The following is a 20,798-nucleotide window of genomic DNA, read 5'->3' as shown; positions in this document are numbered from 1 at the left end:
CCTGTTCTGTCCCCCACTAACCCGGTGTCCTCATACCCCCACCTGGACATGAGCGCCGCCAGCAATCTCTCTGGACTGCTTCGGAGCAGATAGCCGTAAAGAATTGAGGTGCAGAAACCCCACACACACCTTCAAGCTTGTATCGTTTAGAGTAATCCTCTATTTGATAGGTGAAAACCAGTAGCATTGTCAGAAAGTACATTTTTGTCAGAGGAATATCAGTCGCTGTCTTTTTCTAAATATTTTTAGAGGGCAATTTTCCAACAGCCTGCATATGAAGTCTGTGGGTACGTGGCCCAAATTTCCACAGCGTGCACATAAATCTGCTTTGGAAATGGAACCGAACCAGTGCCAACATGCGGGCACACCATTCCGCCCACTCAGAAGCGGGTACGCGTAGATTTCATGCGCGTACTTCTGAAAAGTGAAAGCACGTGTGCAAATCCTGTCCCTGCCTCCAACGCCGCACCCCGAACACCTCTTTGTTGTAATGCATGGAAAAGTGTGTGCACGCCCTCCCCCCCAACCAGGTAATATCAAGCATAGAGCTGGGGTTTGTGAGTAAAAGCTCTTGCAAAAGAAGCCTTTAAGATCCAGGTTTACAGTCACAAGGAAAATGTAGGCCAAAAAATGAAAAGTAAATGTAAAAAAAGATAATGGAGACAGAAGTTAAAATATCCAGGAGAAGGATGGAAAGGTTCCAAGCATGGTCCTGACCTAAACACTTCAGAGCCCCTCTCCTCAAAGAGACTTTTCCGCACTGGTTCCTGGGGTAGGGAGCCCAGCGCCACCCAGCTCCTCTCACTGCTTCCCAGACAATCATCTCTTTTTGCCTTTAGCTCCTAAAAATTCCAGAGTCTGAAAATCTTCTAGCCAGTATTCTCTTAGTGATCAGATAGGTTGGACAGAGAGAGATTTTGATGCGGGTCTCTAGTATAAGAGGTAGAGGTTTTGTAGCACTGATGGAGTGTGGGTTATTTTTTTTTCCATGTCTGTAGTATTGCTGAATTGATGTTCTATGCCTCTCTTTAAGCATGTTGTCTTTTGCTAGTAGCTATTTAAGGAGAAGAAGCAGATATTTTTATGAGAAGAGGTAAACAAGCTTTATAAGAAGGTATAAAAAGGTAAATGTGGCACAGTAGCCCAATCTAGTTACATCGCTATTCAAACACCAGTGTGTTTCAAATCTTTTGTCAATGGCCTCAAAATCTATTACTGTTTAAAGTTGTGCTGAAGAAAGTACTTGGGGGAAATTAGCTTGTTTTGGGTTTTTTTGCCCTCATAGTTTTATTCCCACTCCTTGTAGGCTACCGGCTAGAATCCAACACATTATCCTTCGTTCATAACCAGGGGGATATTTTTAGCCCTCCCACCTTACTTAGCCTAGTTATTGCAGAGAGAGCCCCTCAGCCAGGGACCACACTCTCGGGCTCCTGCAGGAACTTTGCAGTCATAGACCTGAAGTCTGATGCTAGCGTGTGTAATTCTCCCAAAGCTGCCTCAGCAGCACATCTAGGCAGACCAGGGAGCAAAGATCTGGCATGGGACCTGAACCCAGGTCCTGTACATGGAACAGCATAGCGTTGACACTCATATAAAATCCTCCCATTTTTCAGCTACTTCCAGTAGTGATGTCTAGTAATGTAAATTGAATTTTTCCCTGTTATGAATAGTACAGGGCTTCCCAGAACTGCCCTGCTGACCCATGGCCAATCGAGTTTCAGTATAATCCCACAATAAATATGCAAGAGAGAAAATCGCATACGTTGGCGAGCCAGCATATGGAAATTTTTTCATGGACAACCTGAAACCCGACTGGCTGTGGGTTCAACAAGACAGGTTTGGGAAAACTGCTAGGTCTCTGAAGGATAGCTAGAATGTCATCCCTTTTAAAATGCTATATCCAGCTACTCTGTATTTTTTATGATGGATTTCTTAACAAGAAGCACAGAACTCCAACTAAAATAGACTACCCCTTGCAGACTGGAGGTATGAAGAAACTTGTCAAGGATAGTCAGTTTTCACGTTCTACCCTTAATGTGTCATATCCAAATTATTATGAAAAAAAAAAGATTTTAACCAGTAAACTGAGCAGAACTAAAGTCACACACTTACAAAATGACTTATTTCCTAGCGTGTAGCCAGATGGACTCAGGACCAGTGGGTTATGTGCTCTTCTGCTAGCAGATGGGAGACTGAGTCAGATTTCAAAGCTGACGTCACCCTAGATATACTCCTGCAGTGACCTCAGCTCCTCAGTATCTCTCAGTCTCCTAGCAGATGTGGACACTATCCCACACACTAGCACAGTGTTAAGAAATTACAAAGAAGAAAAATTTTACCTTAAAGAGGATTGAGCCCCGCTCTCCTGCAGTGATACTTAAGGGTCCCTCCCCCAGTTGAGAATTCCTGAGGTGATCTCAGATATCCCTCAGAGGTACGTCTTGGTCTGGTAGCCGGCTCCCGGGGTGGACTTAGCCCCTAGAGCGGCTGAAAGGCAGCGGGTGCACAACAGAGTGTAGTGGTGAAGGTAAAGCCCTCTCCCCCTGCAGCTGGAGACCATTCCTGCACGCGACGGTAAGCGCCGAGGCCAGGTAAGCAGGAAACCTTAACTTAAGGTCTCCGGGGCTCAGTGTTGTACTGACTCCGTTTCTTCATCCAGCTAGGTAGAAGGGAGCACCGATCGGGTTGAGCAGCCTTGATTGGGCTAGGCCAGGGGTCAGGAACCTTTTTGGCTGAGAGAGCCATAAACGCCACATATTTTAAAATGTAATTCCATGAGAGCCATACAATATGTTTAAAACGAAATACAAGTAAATGTGTGCATTTTATGTAAGATCACACTTTTAAAGTACAATAAGTCTCTGAAAATATTACACCAGGCCTTAAGACACCAATACATCTCCTATTAGGAAAACGGACCAAGTCAGGCTGCTATAGAGTCCTACACAGAAACTACACGCCAGCAGAAAACCTCACCTGAATCACGTGCTGTCCCTCACCTAACATAGAATAAAGAGACCAAAACGCATAACTAGGAGCATGCAGAAAAAACTGAATTGGAAACTGCAACAAGCCAGAGTCTCTGTATGCAGTGTAACAAAGGAAAAAAGAAACATCACCCATCCTTATAAAACAAATCAAGACATATAAAATCATCAGCATTAAAACTGTACTAACAAAAAGAACATATTTCGAAACAGCTGATGAGTGGAATATCCAATAATTAAAAACTCATATAAACATTTCCAGATACCAACAAAATATTTCAAAATAGCAGACACAAAGACCCAGTAATGAAAAATAATAAGGATACAAACATTTTTTTGCTCTGCATACCTGGGAACGTTTGATATCCAGGTGTCCTGAGATTGTTCTGAATTAGCAGGAGGCAGGGTGGTTTGCTTGGAACTTTCTCCTCTCTCAGTCACATACCAGCGCTCTCTCTCACACTGGCTCTCAATGACACACCTATACACACATGCTCTCAGTACTCACATATACACATGTTTTTTCTCTCTCACTTATATAGGCTCTTAATTACACATTTACACACATGCTGTCTATCTTTTCACGCTTACACACACACACAGGCTTTCAATCACATAAATACATGCTGTCTTTTTCTCTCACACACAGACTCTCATTCACATGCTTACAAACATGTCCTCTCTTTCTCTCATTTACACACAGGCTCTCAATCACATACTCACATGCTCCATCACCTAAACCAGCTCTCAATCACACACAGACACACATGATCTCTCTCTTACTTATACACACAGGCTCTTAATCATACATACACATGATTTCTCTCACACACAAAGGATCTCAATCATACACACATACTCTTTCACACAAACAGGTTTTCAATCACAAACTTACACATACAGGTTCCCAATGGTAAACTTACATTCATGCTCTCTCTCTCTCACAGGCAGGCTCTCAATCACAGACATACTCTCTTTCACATGTACAGGCTCTCAATCATTCACATACATGCAATCTCACACACACACACAGGCCCCCCCCCCCCCCGCGGCCCGGAAGAGGAAGTGGAGAGCATCGGGTGCCTGCGCGGCAAGAAGAGGCCACACTAGTGCGCTCGGCATCGGCCCGAAGAAAAGAAGACTGCAGCGTGGCTCGGAGGAAAATGAAGAGGTTCAACCGCGGCCGATGGGACTCCGCCTCCGCGAGGGCTGAAAATGAAGGAGGTTAGCGTTGGGAGGAGGCTGCTGCTGCTGCGAGTTCCCGGGGTGGGGGAGAGAGAGAGTGAATGAGCGAGCAAGCATGCTTGCTCTTCATTTTCAGCCCTCGCGGAGGCGGAGTCCCATCAGCCGCGGTTGAAGCTCTTCATTTTCCTCCGAGCCGCGCTGCAGTCTTCTTTTCTTCAGGGCCGACGCCGAGCGCACTAGCGTGGCCTCTTCTTGCCGCGCAGGCACCCGATGCTCACCACTTCCTCTTCCGAGCCGCGGGGGGGGGGGGGGGGCAGGAAGAAGAGAGCACGCCGGTGCCGCTGACTCCAGCTGTCCTGTCGCATTCCGCCCGGGCTGACAGCATTTTAAGCCCGGGCGGAGGAGGACCGGGGAGCAGCTGGGTCAGCGGGAAAGTGTGGCGACACTTGTCTGCGAGCCAGATGCAGCCCTCAAAAGAGCCATATCTGGCTCGCGAGCCATGGGTTCCCGACCCCTGGGCTAGGCCCTGGTCCGGTGCAGGGGTCCAGACATGTGGAGTCCCTCGGGCGCCATCTTACGCACGGTGGGCGTTGGCGCCATCTTCCCTTCTCAGCCGTCGGTACGCGCGGGGCAGGCCAGACAGTCAATGCGTCCGACTTGTGCGTCTCTAACTTAGATGCGCGCACAGCCGCTCACATAACCGCACGCACATCTACACGCACTACCGCGCTCAAAATCCACGCACGCATAGTGCTCATGCGCATAACTGCGCATAACATTAACTGTGTACCTATATACAGAGGCAATGGCACCAGCGTCCAAGAAGCCCAGAAGGCACTCTCTTTGTACAGCCTGCCACATCAGAGCCACGCAGCCTGAACTGGAGTCCTGCCTATATCAGCATTGCGAAGAAGCCCAGGGGGGACCAAAGCCTGGTCTTTTACTATCTGAGGATGGGTCCAGAATCACTACATACGATAGCACCCTGGATCTATGCAACTCCGAAATGGCTTCTCCTCAAGAGGGGCACTTCAGGGGCCCCTACTCTGACTCCCCCTGGGACTGGCATGGACCCAGGGACCTTCTGGTTAGAATTTTTCCAGGGGCTGCAAGCCTTCGTTGAGACCCAATCAACCCCGGCTGTGAACAGAGTTCAACCCCTGCCAGAAGCACAAGATCTTCCTGGCCTTGCTCGGATGCCTCGAGACATGCCTTGCCCTAACCAAGAATTTCCCTGACAGGAACCCGAACACCTCTGATGAAAATGGTGGCTCTCTGGAGGAAGGAGAAATCCCTCCAGGCCTGGAACCATACAAAATCATGCTTCGCTTCTTCCACAGGGATGAATTACCAGCCCTTGTTTCCCAGACTCTGAAGACTCTGGATATCCCAGGCACTGGACCCTATGGCGGAACCAAAGAAGAACCCCATCTTGGTATCCCTTTGTAAGGCCTCATGCTACTTCCCTATGATGGAAGCCATCCAGGAACTGATTGACCTGGAGTGGGACAACCCCGGAGGCCAGTTTTAAAGGAGGCCTTGTACCCTCTGGAACCAGCGACCAAGGAATGCCTGCGTTTCGCAAAAGTGGACGCCATGATCTGTGCCGTCTCAAAGCGAACAACCATTCCCGTTGAGGGAGGGGCTGCATTGAAGGATGATCAGGATAGACGATTAGAATCCATTCTTAAGCAGGCCTTCAACGCAACAGCAATGACACTGCAGATTGCCTCCTGCTGCGCACTGATGGCACGTTCCTGCTTGCTCCTCTCGAGAGAGAGGCAAATAACTCCGGAATGCATACCGGTGAGATGATTGAATCTGCAGCAGCCTTCCTGACGGACGCAAGCTCAGATGTGGTGCGCACTTCAGCCAGAGGAGTAGTCTCGGTAGTAGCAGCCAGAAGACAGTTATGGTTACGGAATTGGTCTGCTCATGTGACCTCTAAAGCAAACCTCACAAGAATGCCCTTTAAAGGATCCTTCTTATTTGGAAGCGAATTGGAGAAGCTAGCCTGCAAGTGGGGCGAATCTCCAGTGCCTCGGCTACTGGAGGACAGGAGTAAAAGATCCCATCGCCCCTCCCCCAGAAAAACTAGGGGCAGAGGCTCTCAATGCTTTCATCCCTACAGGAACTCACAGTTCCAGGCACACCCCGTCCCTCAGGACGGTCCCAGTCCTTTCGGAACCGACAAACCAAGAGAGGAACAGGCCCGGGGGCAAGCTCCAGCCATGCTCCCCAATGAGAATGGGCCAACCCATCCACAGGAAGTGGAAATAGGGGGTCGACTTTCCCTCTTCTACCAACAATGGGTCGAGATCACATCTGAGAAATGAGTACTAACCATCATTCGTGAAGGCTACTCTTTGGAGTTCTGCAGCATCCCTTGAGATAAATTTATGATATCCCCCTGCCACTCCCACACCAAGAGACTGGCAATGGAAACCACTCTGACAAGACTACTCAGTCTAAAGGCTATAACTCCGGTTCCTATGCCGCAACAAAATACGGGGCGTTATTCCATCTATTTTATCATCCCCCAAGAAAGAAGTATCATTCTGTCCCATTTTGGATCTCAAGAATGTCAACAGTCATCTGCGGATATTACACTTCTGCATGGAGACGCTCCGATCCGTAATAATGGCAGTACAACCAGGAGAGTTCCTAACGTCCCTGGACCTACGAAGCCTATTTTCACATTCCAGTCCATCAAGATCACCAGCGTTTTCTATGCTTTCCGGTACTAGGACATCATTACCAGTTCCGAGTGCTACCATTTGGATTAGCAACTGCCCCCAGAACATTCTCCAAAATTATGGTGGTCGTGGCAGCAACTCTGAGGAAGGAAGGGATCTTGGTACACCCTTACCTGGACGACTGGCTGATCAGGGCGAAGTCTTCGGAAGAGAGCCGACAGGTGACCAGCAGAGTGAAGAAACCTACTGCAGGAACTCGGTTGGTCATGAACACAGTCAAGAGCAGTCTACAGCCCTCTCAGTCTCTAGAGTACCTGGGGGCCTGTTTTGACACCAAACAGAACAAGGTCTTCCTCCCTCCCCCAAGGAGGAGGAAGCTGATGAAACAATTACGATGATTGACTAGTACACGCCCCAAGGTATGGGACTAGCTTCAAGTCCTTGGGCTCATGGCATCAACCCTGGAAATCATTCCGTGGTCAAGGGCTCACATGCCACCTCTCCAGTACTCCTTACTGTCACGCTGGAACCCACTGTCCCAGGACTACTCAATTCGCCTCCAACTACCAGCAGAGGTCCGTTCTCAGCTTCAATGGAGGCTACAGGAAGACCACCTGAGCAGGGGAGAAAGCCTATCCCCACCGAACTGATCGTGCTCACCACGGATGCGAGCCTACAAGGGTGGGGAGCCCACTGTCAGGAACTGACGGCCCAGGGACAATGGAACAAGGAAGAGGCGGGATGGAACATAAACCGCCTGGAAGCTCAAGCAGTGTACCTACGATTCAGTCTCAGGCTCCAAGGGCAAGCAATCTGAGTAATGTCGGACAACAGTTGCCTACATCAACAGCCGCCTACATCAACAGCCAGGGAGGAACCAGAAGCCAGCAGGTGTCTCTGGAAATAGATCCGCTCATAGCATGGGCGGCGGTAAACCTACAAGGGATCTCTGCCTCCCACATCGCAGGGAAAGACAACGTCTCAGCAGACTTCCTCAGCAGAGAAAGCCTGGACCCAGGGGAATGGACACTGTCGAACAGAGCATTCCAACTGAAAGGAAATCGCTGAGGTCTCCCAACCATGGACCTTCTGGCCATCTCTCCGAATGCCCGAGTCCCCAGGTTCTTCAGCCGAAGACAAGAGCCGCACTCCCAAGGGATCGACGCCCTCGTATAGACCTGGCCAGAGGAGGACTTACTTGTACGCCTTCCCCCCCTTGGCCACTACTGGGCAAGATCATCCGCAAGAAAGAACACCACCGTGGACTAGTTCTACTGGTGGCCCCGGTTTGGGCAAGACGCCCATGGTACGCAGACATGCAAAGACTCCTTGCAGGGAGCCCTCTGTGCCTACCTCCACACAGGGACCTTCTCCAGCAGGGCCCAATTCTTCACGACGATCTGTCTCTATTCTCTCTTACTGTCTGATCTTTGAGAGGACTCGCCTGAAGAAGCGCGGATACTCGAAGGCCATGATCGACACCCTGCTCCACTCACGGACATTCTCAACATCTCTAGCATATGTACAGATCTGGAGAATATTCGAAGCATGGTGCGAGGACCGCGGTGTATCCCCACAGATGGCCAAGATTCCCATGATTCTAGAATTTCTACAGGACGGTATGAAGGAAAGGGTTGTGTCTCAACTCCCTCAAGGTTTAAGTAGCAGCCCTCTCCTGCTTCAGAGCCGACGTGAGCGGAATCAGTCTATCAGCGTATCCAGACTTGGCCTGTTTCCTTAAAGGGGTGAAGCAACTTCGACCACCCTGAAAGTGGCCGGTGCCCCTATGGAACCTCAATTTGGTATTAGACTTTCTAGCAGGGGGGGGGGGGCGGCGGTGACGTCACTGACAGAGATGGCAGCCTGAACCGGAGCTCCTGGGAGCCTAAATATAGCTAATACATAAAGCGCTGTCCATCCTCCTTCAACTGATGCCGAATTGCATGCAGAAATTCCCTGAACAACAACAATCATGACATCCAAAAGAAAGGGAGCTGATCTTAGTCATTACTCCTATACAAAAGAAGATGGAGACAGAGAAGGCCTAGAGAAGCATGGCGAGCCTAAGATGGTGGACTCTCTGGGTGCAGATGGTGAACATTCATCAGAAGAAGAGCTAAATTCACAAACCCTGATGCCCACCAGGGAAGAGTTCTGAGGTTGGTACAGTGATATTCGCTGAGATTTAAAGACCAACAAGCGGGAAATGCTGGAGAAAATAGAGGAGCTCAAAGAATAAATGGCGGAGATAGGCTGACGGGTCAATGATTGTGACACCAGGTTGGACATTCAGTCAGAAAAAATAAACAAAATACAAGTGGATTGAAAAAGACGAAGCAAATGTACTACTTAAACTTGAAGATCTTGAGAACCGCAATCGTAGGTGTAACCTGTGCATCTGCGGGGGTTCCCGAGACGGACGCTTATCGAGACTGCCATGCGGTGGTCAAGACCATATGCAACTTTTTTCTGCACCAAAATATGGCAGGAGACATGCCAGAAGGGGAACAATTAATTGAAATCGAAAGAGCACATCGCACCATGGGGGCCGCGGCTGAACAATCAGCCGAGAGATATTATAGTGTGTTTCTTGAGATACTCGCTGAAAGAAAAAATCCTAAGCATAGCAAGGAAACAGCAGTCCTGGAAATGGGAGGAACAACTTATCTCAGTATTCACTGACCTTGCCCCAGCGACACTTAAACGCCGGTTCGTATATAAAGAAATTACCACAATACTGAGAAAAGCGGAGGTCCGATACAGGTGGCTGTACCCAGTGGGACTTTTTATAACAATTGAAGGCCCAACATCTAAAGCAAGCAACCTGGCGATGGCCATATTGGACGCCGCAGGTCTTCACACCAGAACACAAGCACCAACCACGACTCGGGAGAGCTCTGACACTCCGAAATGGCAGTAGATCAAGAAAGGCGGGCGGCGATTGCACTGAAACAACAGAGATCAGACTCATCTTACCATGGACGTCCGGGCTGAAAGGCTCACATATGGCTACAACTCATACTCAGCTTCTTATCTTGGTAATGATTCACAGGGGAAACCAAGAGAAACTGCAAAATTAGGAAGTTTATAAGGGCATATTGTTAAATATTTCTGCATCTATTTTTGCTTTTTTGATCTCTAATGTTTATAGAAAGCTTTTATCTTTTGCTGGGAAGTTGGGGGAGGAGGGTCAAAAATTGAGACAGCAACCAGGGCTCAGGGAGAACTGTGTACTGTGTCTGGGGAATTCACTGATCCTCACTACGTTTGTAAGTAGGCCATGATGACATGGTTTCTGCTTGGGGAACTCAGGGGTGGGTGGGAAGGAGGGGAAATGCTAAGGGGAGGGGGAGGGAAGTTTCAGGGATGGTATATGATGTTATGCATAGGGTCTGCTAGAGGGGAAAGTATTGTTTGTGCTTTGGCTACAAGGTCAGGCTGCCCTTGGCTAGGGAATGCCAATCATTGCAGCATACTCACTATCGGCTCGATACAGTAAGGCCGCGGTAAAAACAGTGCGGCAGTGTCAGGCGCACCCTTCCTCCCCGCACGCACAGTTCTCCTGACCTAACGCCTGATTCTCTCTTCTAATCGCATGCAAATGCATGCCGCGGCTGTGAAGCGTTAGGGAAGGGTTATGCCCGCGCAACCCATTTTACTGTATAGGCACTGTAACAGCGCCTATACAGTAACCTGGGTGCGCTGGTACCTGTCATTTCAAATGTCATTTGAAATGACAGACACCAGGAAGTGTAAAAAAGTTTAAAAAGTGTAAAAAAACAAAAAACCTGTGTGTTATATAAAAAAATAAAAAAATTTTAAATACCTGTCGGAGGGCCGTGGGTCCAGGCGGCCGGTGGGCGGCGGGCAGCCATCAGCGGCATCCGGTAGTCCCTTCTACCAAAATCGCACGGGCGGGTCGGCAGCGGGGGGGGGCAGCAGGATCCGGGAGCGGCGGGTAGGCAGCAGCGGGGGCCGGGGGGGCAGCGGCAGCAGGATCCAGGGGCGGCAGCAAGATCCGGGAGCGAGTAGCGGCAGCGTGTTCGATCGGGCAGGCAGGTAGGTGGCAAAAAAAAGATGGCCGCCTGCACGGGAAAAGCGTGCAATTGGCCGCTGAAGACGTGACGTCACGACGTTTGGCGTCTCGGGGTGTGACGTCACGTCTTCAGCGGCCAATTGCAGCTTTCCCCCGTGCAGGCGGCCATCTTTTTTTCCCACCTACCTGCCCGATCGAACACGCTGCCGCTACTCGCCCCCCGGATCTCGCTGCCACTGCCGCCCCTGGATCCTGCTGCCGCTGCCCCCCGGACCCTGCTGCTGCCTACCCGCCGCTCCCGGATCCTGCTGCCGCCCCCCCCCCACTGCCGACCCGCCCGTGCGATTTTGGCGCTCATCCAGGCAGGGGGAGCCGGAGGTCGTTCGCCGTCGGCTCCCTCTGCCTGGATGAATGCCCGTGCGAAATCGGGAGGAAGGGAGAAGGGACTACCGGATGCCGCTGATGGCTGCCCACCGGCCGCCTGGACCCACGGCCCTCCGACAGGTATTTAAAATTGTTTTATTTTTTTATATAACACACAGGTTTTTTGTTTTTTACACTTTTTACACTTTTTACACTTACCGTAGCAGGCCCGAGCCTTGCTACTTTTTCGTTTGTTTTTTTTTTTTTGCTTCGGGAGGAGGAGACCGGACGGGACCAGGGCGGGTAAGCAATGTTTTTACACTACACTACACTACACTAACTCCTACTAGGGGGAGGCGGTAAACTAGCAGGTTAAGGCCGCGGCAGAACAGCGGGTTACGGAGGAGATAATATCAGCGCCCGTTACAGTATCGCAGGGGAATAGCTAATTCCTTCATTATACAGCTTTTTCGTTCATTTACATGCTGGGTGCGGAAAGGGTTTAGGAAGCGCTAAGGACGCGAGAAACTGGAGACTGTATCGCTGGATGGCCTTACTCGTCTGTATTGTGCGCTCCCAGCACGTTACAGACGGGGAATCTTTAACTCAACGTTACTGTATCGACCTGACTATTAGTACTTAGCTCACTAATTTATACAAACTCACATCATGTCTCTTAACATATTATCTCTTAATTTAAAAGGCCTTAATATACCACGCAAAAGGCAATTGTTAAAACAGGAAATCTCTGCTCATAAAGCTGCTATCATTTGCTTACAGGAAACGCATTTAAAACGGCGATACGAGCATTTACTCGCGTGGCCTGATTGGGCCTATAGTTTCTTCTCCGCAGCACGTAAAAACAGCAAGTATACAGATGTGTGCATACTTTTTAAAAAGGGGCATGATTATAAAATTAAAAGCTATGTAGAGCTGGTTATTTGCTGGTTAAATTTGAGTGTCAGGGGGCACTTTATACATTATTAAACATTTATGCTCCGAATTCTGATCAAAAATTATTGCTTTATCAACTACTAACCAGAGAGAGCGAAGGCAATCTGATTATCACAGGAGACTTCAATCTATCTATGAATCCACAGCTTGATAATTCTGGCGGGAGTAATATTAACACAGGTGCCCCTAGGAAACAATTATTTACACTTATCAAAAAATGGAACCTAGTAGATGTGTGGAGACAGAGAAATCCCCAGACAAGGAACTTCACCTTTTTTTCTGCTCCACATCAGTCATATTCTCGCATAGACTATTTCCTTGTGGTCAAAGTGATAATAAGGGTAAAAAAGACCAGCATACACACTATCACCTGGTCAGACCACGCATCCATCGACTTAGATAAAGATGATTTGAATATGGGGGGAGGTTTTCATCCTTGGAAATTAAATGATTCTCTCATACAAAACGAGGAATTTTGTAAGTCCTTACATAATTCTGTTTCAAACTATCTGACTTCCAATGAAGGTACCCCCGCCCTGGTGTGGGAGTGTATGAAAGCAGTAGTGAGAGGCCACTTAATTGCTAGGGGGGCCAGGGCTAAACACAACCGTCTGAGAGCCAGGGAGAAGTTGACGAGGGATATTGCAACTTTAGCAGCCAGACACAAACAAACACTATCAAAGCAAATATATGCGCAAATGCAAATTTTACGACAAGAGTTACAAGAGATGGCGGACAAAGAGATAACTGCTAAATTAGCTCTGATCACACAAGAAAAATGTAAGTGGGGAAACCGCTCTGGTAGGTTACTTGCTAGATATTTAAGACAAAAAGTACTACAAAATCAGATCACAGGGATCAGGGATTTAGACGGAAACCTGCTGTCTTCCCTTCCAGATATACGGCATAGATTCCAACAATTTTATAGGACATTATACAAAGCGAACTCTTCCATATCCCAAGAACAGATAACTCAATATATTGATGAAATTGATCTCCCAGTACTCACTGAGGAGGATAAAGTGACTCTTGACAAAGAAATCACCTCTCTGGAGGTTTCTCAGGCAATTAAGGATCACAAAGCTCCAGGTTGATGGGTTCATTTCACAATATTATAAAAAAAATGACAACCGCCCTGGTACCTCCTTTGAACACACTGTTTAATTCATTGCGGACAGGGAGTCAATTAAGACCAGAGACCAATGTTGCTGGTATTACCATTTTAGGTAAACCGGGCCGAGACCTCTCACAGTGTGGGTCTTATAGACCCATCTCACTTATTGATATCGACCTTAAATTGTTAGAAAAATATTGGCGTCCTGCCTACATTTGATCCTGCCACGCCTGGTCCATACAAATCAAGCAGGTTTTAGTCCCAGACGAATGGCCGCTGATAACACTTGGAAAATTATTGATTTAATTTGGTGGGCTAAAGAGAGATCAATTCCAACAGTTCTCTTGTCCGTGGATGCAGAAAAAGCCTTTGACATGGTGCATTGGCCGTTTTTGTTTCACACCATGAGGGCGATGAATTTTGGTCCCCACTTCCTTAATTGGTTGCAGCAATTATATGCCACGCCCAGAGCGAGAGTAAAGGTCAATGGGACATACTCGGAGGCTTTCCCAATAGCCTAGAGGAACGAGGCAGGGCTGCCCACTGTCCCCACTACTTTTTGCGCTATTTCTAGAACCACTGGCAATAAAAGTAAGGGTGAATAAACTAATCAGAGGCATAGACATTGGTAAGCAGGAATACAAAATGTCTGTTCGCTGACGATATCCTCTTCACCCTGACTAGCCCCACTAGTTCCTTACATAAGACCCTGGAAGAACTATGGGAATTTGGGAGCGTCTCTGGATTCACGTTAAATGTGGACAAATCCAAATTGTTAAATGTATCTACCCCCAAAACAGAGCTGAACTTATTGAAATCATCCTTTTCTTTTAGATGGGCAAATAAAAATATTAAATACCTTGGGGTTTATATCGGTGATGATACCACAGAGCTATATAAACTAAATTATCCCCCCCCCCCCATTCAGAAAATCATTAGAGATCTGGATAGATGGTCAGACCTGCATTTGGCGTGGTTCAGTCGAATATCATCAGTAAAGATGAATGTGCTTCCCCGGTTGGGATACTTATTTCATTCACTTCCAAGTTGACATCCCTACAGCTATCCTCAAGTGATGGCAGCAGTGGATTTTCTCCTATATATGGAAAAAAGGACTCCCAAGGATAGCATGAGCGATAATGTACAGGCCTAAATTGAGAGGCAGGCTGGGAGTACCGAACCTATGGTGGTACCTAGTTGCTGCTCAACTTCGAGCGATATTCGATTGGAATAGACATACAGAGCAGAAGCAGTGGGCGATCATAGAGCAAACTATAATAGGGGAGGCGCCACTCCGATCATTGACCTGGCAATCCAAAAACACCTGGTTGCCAATGCCCACCATACCAATGGTGACTAAAACTACACTATGTCTTTGGGAGAAATGGAAGTCATGAATTCTGGGGATTAGGAGATATTTTTACAGCTCGCACATACGAACTAATACTCGATTCATGGTGGGAAGACAATCTTTACATTTTAAAGTTTGGGAGGAGAAAGGCCTTAGGACTATAGGGACAATTGTGGGACCGGGAGGGGGGGGGGTCACTTCTTTCTTTTCCCAAACTCACCGACAGATACTATTTGCACTCGAACGATGTTTTCCCATATTTACAGTTACGCCACTTTTTCCAAGCGAAAAAAGTAGGCACTGATCTGGCCCAAGGCAAGATTCAGGTGGAAAATTGGTGTGATCAAGCAGATAAACTAAAGGGGGCAATTTCCCAGGTCTATAATTTTCTTAATAAAAGATCCTTTGGAAAAGCCAGCATATATGAAAGCTTAGGAAGTAGATTTGGGAAAAACACTCTCGGAAGAAATGTGGGATTCTATTTTTCTACATACTAAAAAGAGCTCAGCTTAATCTGCCTTGGCAGAGAACAGCTATAAGATTTTGCTACGATGGTACTATACACTGGAACGCTTACATAAATTCAACTCCTCTTAAGATTCTAGATATTGGAAGGGATGTGGCCAACTGGGCTCATTCTTCCACATGTGGTGGATTTGCCCTAAGGTAGTAACATTCTGTCAGTATATTTCACAACTTATACAATCTCCGGTGAAAAGGTTTCCTTAGCACCTGAAAATGCATTGTTGATCATACCCTTAGAAATACCATCTGGCAAGTTAAAACTTGCTCATCTTATCCTTCTGGAAGCACGTAGAGAGATGGCTTTTGTCTGGAGAACTGATCACCTACCCACTAAGGAGAGCATTAGACTTCAGTTATCTCGATTGGGATCTGTTCATAAAGCGATAGCTTTTACTAAAACACATAACCAAAATACCCAGAAAGCATTACAACCATTACATGATTGGTTGGTACAGACTACTAATAGCTGAGAACGGAAAGAGGACGAACCATGAATACCATTTTTTATATACGAGTCAGCCTTTGTACTTTCTCTCATATGCTATTAAACATGTGAACTATAGCTATAGCTTTATAGAAAGATGACATGAAACTTCAGGGGGAAGGGAGGGGGAATGGGTTGGCTAGTAAACCATGGGGGATAAAGAAAAAATTGTCAGACTTCTTTCATGAAAATATTGATTTATTCTTGTTTATCTACATGTTAATATTGTATATTGTGACACTGTTTATCTTGTGTTGACATCAATAAACATTAAAAAAAAAAAAGACTTTCTAGCGGGAGCTTCCTTTAGACCAATGCGCAGTCTCACTACGCTTCTTAATATTGAAGATGGTATTTCTGACGGCAAGATGTTCTGCCCGGCGCATCTCCAAGCTGCAGGCACTATCGTGTCTGGAACCGTTCCTTAGGTTCACTCTTGGAACGATACAGCTTCGCACCGTCCCCTCCTTTCTACCGAAAGTGGTCTCAGAGTTTCATTTGAACCAAGCCATCTCCCTACCATCTCTGGAGGAACATAAGGACTCTGAAGACTACCGCCTCCTGATGAGATACCTGGAACAATCAGAACAGGTGCTGTGTTTGTCCTCCACAGCGGGAAGAATCAAGGCGAAGCGGCCTCACGAGCGACCATAGCTCGCTGGATCAAGGAAGTAATCAAGGCAGCCTACATAGAAGCAGGAAAGCCCTTGCCCCCCTACAGGTTAAGGCTCATTCTACTAGGGCCCAGGCAGTATCCTGGGCAGAAGCCAAACTGCTGTCGCCCGCCGAGATCTGTCGAGCGGCGACATGGTCCTCCCTACACACCACCTCCAGGTTCTACCGCCAGGCCCGAAGGACGCAGCCTGCGCGAGGGCAGTACTAAGTTGGGCCATGGGCAGCCTCCCACCCTGTCCAGGAGTAGCTTTTGTACATCCCACTGGCTACACACTAGGAAATGGAGAAATTACTTACCTGATAATTTTGTTTCCTTAGTGTAGACAGATGGACTCAGCATGATGCCCCAGAAAAGGAGGACCTTGGAAAGCGAACCTCAAGATTAAACAAATACGGGTAAGCCGTTGTCTAGCCTAGTTCAAGACACCTGCGGTTAGTCTGGTGTCAGTGTTAACTTGGTTGAGTGCACTGGTGGTCTCCAGTTTTTGAAATCAATTGAATCAGTTAATCAAGTTGTTTAAGCAAGATATATATCCACAAAGCTTTTCGAGGAGGATGCTGAGGTCACTGCAGGGGTATATCTAGGGTGATGTCAGCTTTGAAATCTGATTCCGTCTCCCATCTGCTAGCAGAAGAGCACATAACCCACTGGTCCTGAGTCCATCTGTCTACACTAAGGAAAACAAAATTATCAGGTAAGTAATTTCTCCATTGGAGGGACATTGTAAATGCAGATCTTCCCCCTTGTATTGGTTCAGAAATCCAAGATGGAAGGTGATCTAACCCAGCAATGTCCGAAGCTGAACCAGGGTGTACTGAATGCCCTCTGCCCTGTGTTAAAGGAAGCAGAAAAGTTCCTTTAGCCTTTATTTTTCTTGTTCCCTATTTTCCTTCCTCTGCAGTCTGTCGCTTCTTCCATCCCAGATGGTATGTCTGGGTAGCATATGGGACCCTCAGCAGACTGAGGGGCACCTCTTCCAAGGTGACACCCCAGCAATGCTCACTGGCCACAAACAGGTAATCCCAGTAGTGGCAGCCATCTTCCCAGGCTGAGGACACCAACTCTGCAGCATGCCAACATTGAGTATTTCACAGGGCCAAGCCCAGGGCCTTTTTTGTATATTTTTGGAGGTGGAGGGGGTTGTTCACTATCTTTTATTTTGTTTTGTTTTTTAAACTTTGCTTTTATTTCACACCAATTTTAGGTTTATTGGAGAAGAGTCTACCTCTGCTGGGTCAAAATGCATTTTGACAGACTGCCCCACCTGGATCATTGACCCCATTGATGGCACTTGTAATTTTGTACACAGGTAAATGTAATGGGGCCCTTTTTTGTTAATTCTGTTCCTGAAGCAGATTTTGAAATACAAGATTGCATATTTTTTTTTTCTGGATTAATCCACCAATAAACTTAAAGTGCAAGAATAATTGTGCATGTTAGTATGTTTCAGAAGTCTCCAGACTTTTCAAGGAAAGGGCTACATAAGACATTTCAAAACACCAAGAGGGCTGGGGTGAGATGGGGGTCAACCTCCCCCCCCCCCCCCCCCCCCCCCAATTCTCCCTTAAGAGTCTTAAGTTTGCTGAGCGGGATTGGGGAGCACATGTCTGTCCCTTTCAAGGACTTAAAATGCTTGGGGAGAGGCAAATAGTAATAGTTTTGCCCAAGACATTCTAGATTTCTCCAGAAGTTGGTATGCCTCTGGAACTCTGCCCTGCTTTCCAGATATATGTGATGGGCACATGTCTCCCGTCCCTCGTACTCCCTCTGCTCTCTTTTCCCCTTCATCTCTCTCCTCCCTTTTACTCCGCATCATTTCCCTTTTTTCATCTTCCTTCCTTCTCACCCCCACCCTTGTCCCTCTTCCCTTATTTTGCCCTATGCCATCCTGGCTTCTGTACAGGAGGTAGGGCTTGAAAGCAGAGCAGACCAGAGACCGACTCCTCTCATTAACATTCAGCTGCAACTGGTCCCTTCCCAGAGATGGGTTCTCACAACTGGCCCTGTCTGGGTTGGAGGAGAGGTTTGCAGGGCTGGTAGAGAGTTAGGAAAAGTCTCTGGCTGTGATGCAGGGTACAGTGCACCATGTGCAGTACAGGTCTTGCTTCCCTCTCACCTCCTGCAATCACCCTCACTCGTAGACCTGTTGAAGTGCATGTCCACAGACCCTTGGTTGTACTGCTTCCATAGGTTTTTGCAGCCTAAATTCATGACTTCATTTTTTTTTTGCATTAAATCTTAGCTGCCAGACTCTAGTCCAGTGATGGCGAACTCCAATCCTCGAGTGCCACAAACAGGCCAGGTTTTCAGGATATCCACAATGAATATGCAGGAGAAAGATTTGCATCTTTCTCCTGCATATTCATGGCACTCGAGGACTGGCGTTCGCCATCACTGCTCTAGACCATTCCTTAAGCTTTGCTAGAATTTTCCTCCTGTTTTCCACACCCTGTTGCAGATTTTGGTGTGATCTGCAAAAAGACAAGCCTTTCCAGATAGTTTTTCCACAATATCACTTACAAAAATGTTGACAAGAACTGGTCCAAGACTTAATACAAGAGGGTTTTTTTTTTAAATTTGTTCACTGTAAACATTTACAAGTTACTGCACTGCTGTGAGGCCTTGGGGAGCTTCCCTTTCATAACACTTCAGTGCAGCACTGGCTGACATCTATGCCAGGGCCCCCTGCTGTTCTTGCATTCCTTCCTGTTTTCAGCCTGTGACTCAGTAAGAAAGACATTTGAAATGTTATGCTGTGGGGTTCAGTGGGCTAGCACTTCTGTTTTAAACCACTTCCTTTTAAATGTTGGGGTTTTTTGTTTTTTCTTTTGGTAGGTTGCAGTTTTCTGGAGGCTTTCTCTTTTTATGTAGGGGTGTGAAATACTGATACTAATAAGGGGGTAAAAGTGAGATGTTTTCCTTGAATCTCAACATTGGTGTCTGAGGTGAACCCCACATGCACCTTCTATATGAAATTACAGTAGATATCTTTAAATGCATAATACTGAGTTTCTTTTTTAATTTCTAGGTTTCCACTAGTGGCAGTTAGCATTGGATTTGCTGTTAACCAAGAGGTATAGAAAGTGTTCTGTAAGTTGGTACTCTGAGATCTGTCTAGGTATCTCATAAGTTGATTGGTTGGGGGGAAGGGGAGGGGGCTCAGTATACGATGTCTGACCTTTAATTTCTTTTGCAGTGTTGTCTTGTTGTTATCACACTTGCAGGGGTTAAGACTACACACATTGTTTAAGCCATATATATATCCTTTTGATTCCCCAGCTCAGCTCCTGCTCCTTGAGCTGGCTGGGGATGGAGGGTCTGCTGCAGAGGCTATGTTCACAATCCTCCTCTCCACCTTCCGATTGCTCCCAGTAGGAGAGTTTCAATAATCAAGTAACAGCAAATTTCCACCGCTCAGAATTGGGCTGCAAACTGAAAGCATACACTGTTCCATTTATATTGAGGCTGAACCACGAGGCATAGATTGGATGCAGTGTTCCAAAGTGGACAGTGCTCATTTTTGGTGGAGAAATCTGTGACAGAGACCTATGTTTCTCTGGTGATCACCAGGTCACAATTAATAAAACTCTTACAACACTTCAATATCTTGTGTACCATCCAGGAGGAAGCTCTTTGGCAAGAGTGTAAAGAAGGGTAAAATTATTATTATTTTTTTTTTTTTTTTTTGCTGAGATTCATTTGGCCCAGGCTACAGATGAGTCCATGAAGAATCCGGATACACAATTGCTCATCATGCAGTGAAGCAGACTGACACTGCCTCTTCCTCCTGTTTAGCTTGAGTTTGACACTACTGCCTTTCTCCTTCAGTCACACAAGCCATGACTGCTTCAACTGCTGCTGCTGGTGGCATTGAAAGAGCTGAATGTATGCGTTCACGGAGCTACATTTGGCTCATGAAATGCCAGTTGTTCTCCCCTACTTTAGAAGAAGGGGATATGATAGAGGCATTCAAATACCTCAAAGTAATAAATACATAAGAAGCAAACTTTCAGTGAAAAGGAAATTCTAACACGAGGTCATGATATTTTTTTTTTTTCAAAGTGGATGGACTCAGGATTAACATTAGAAAATAGGTTTTAAGAGAGAGGGTGATAGGATGGATGGAACAGCCTCCCAGTGGAAGAAGTAGAGGCTAAGAGAAACAATTCAAGAAAGCATCGGATAACTACAGATGATTCTTAGTTCAAAAAAAGTGAATGGAAAGCCAGAAATCAACAGGGGTCTATGGCAGTACAAAAGAAAACAAATCCCTTTGTGTACCCCATCTCAGATGCTTTCTGCAAAGGGGTGAGTAAAAAAAAACAACCCAAACAAATGAAGCAAGCAGATGACATTTATGTGGTGGTTCTTTTCTGCCATCATTTTCTGGCCTGGATTCAATAAAGCCGCAATATTTTATCGGG

General features: G+C 46.9%; 1 protein-coding gene across 2 annotated transcripts in view; it reads left to right on the top strand.

The window, feature by feature from the left end:
• Window positions 1-20,798, top strand: part of IMPA2 (inositol monophosphatase 2) — a 73,112-nt gene that overhangs the window by 39,913 nt on the left and 12,401 nt on the right. For both annotated transcript variants that reach the window (XM_029590972.1, XM_029590971.1), the window contains exons 3-4: window positions 17,579-17,683; window positions 19,403-19,448. In XM_029590972.1, coding sequence (XP_029446832.1) covers window positions 17,579-17,683; window positions 19,403-19,448 — 151 coding nt within the window. The remainder of the gene's footprint in view (window positions 1-17,578; window positions 17,684-19,402; window positions 19,449-20,798) is intronic.

This window comes from Rhinatrema bivittatum, chromosome 2 (assembly GCF_901001135.1).
Source record: "Rhinatrema bivittatum chromosome 2, aRhiBiv1.1, whole genome shotgun sequence".
NCBI lineage: Eukaryota > Metazoa > Chordata > Amphibia > Gymnophiona > Rhinatrematidae > Rhinatrema > Rhinatrema bivittatum.
Note: the sequence above shows the minus strand (reverse complement) of the source record. Positions and strands in the feature narration are given on the sequence as shown.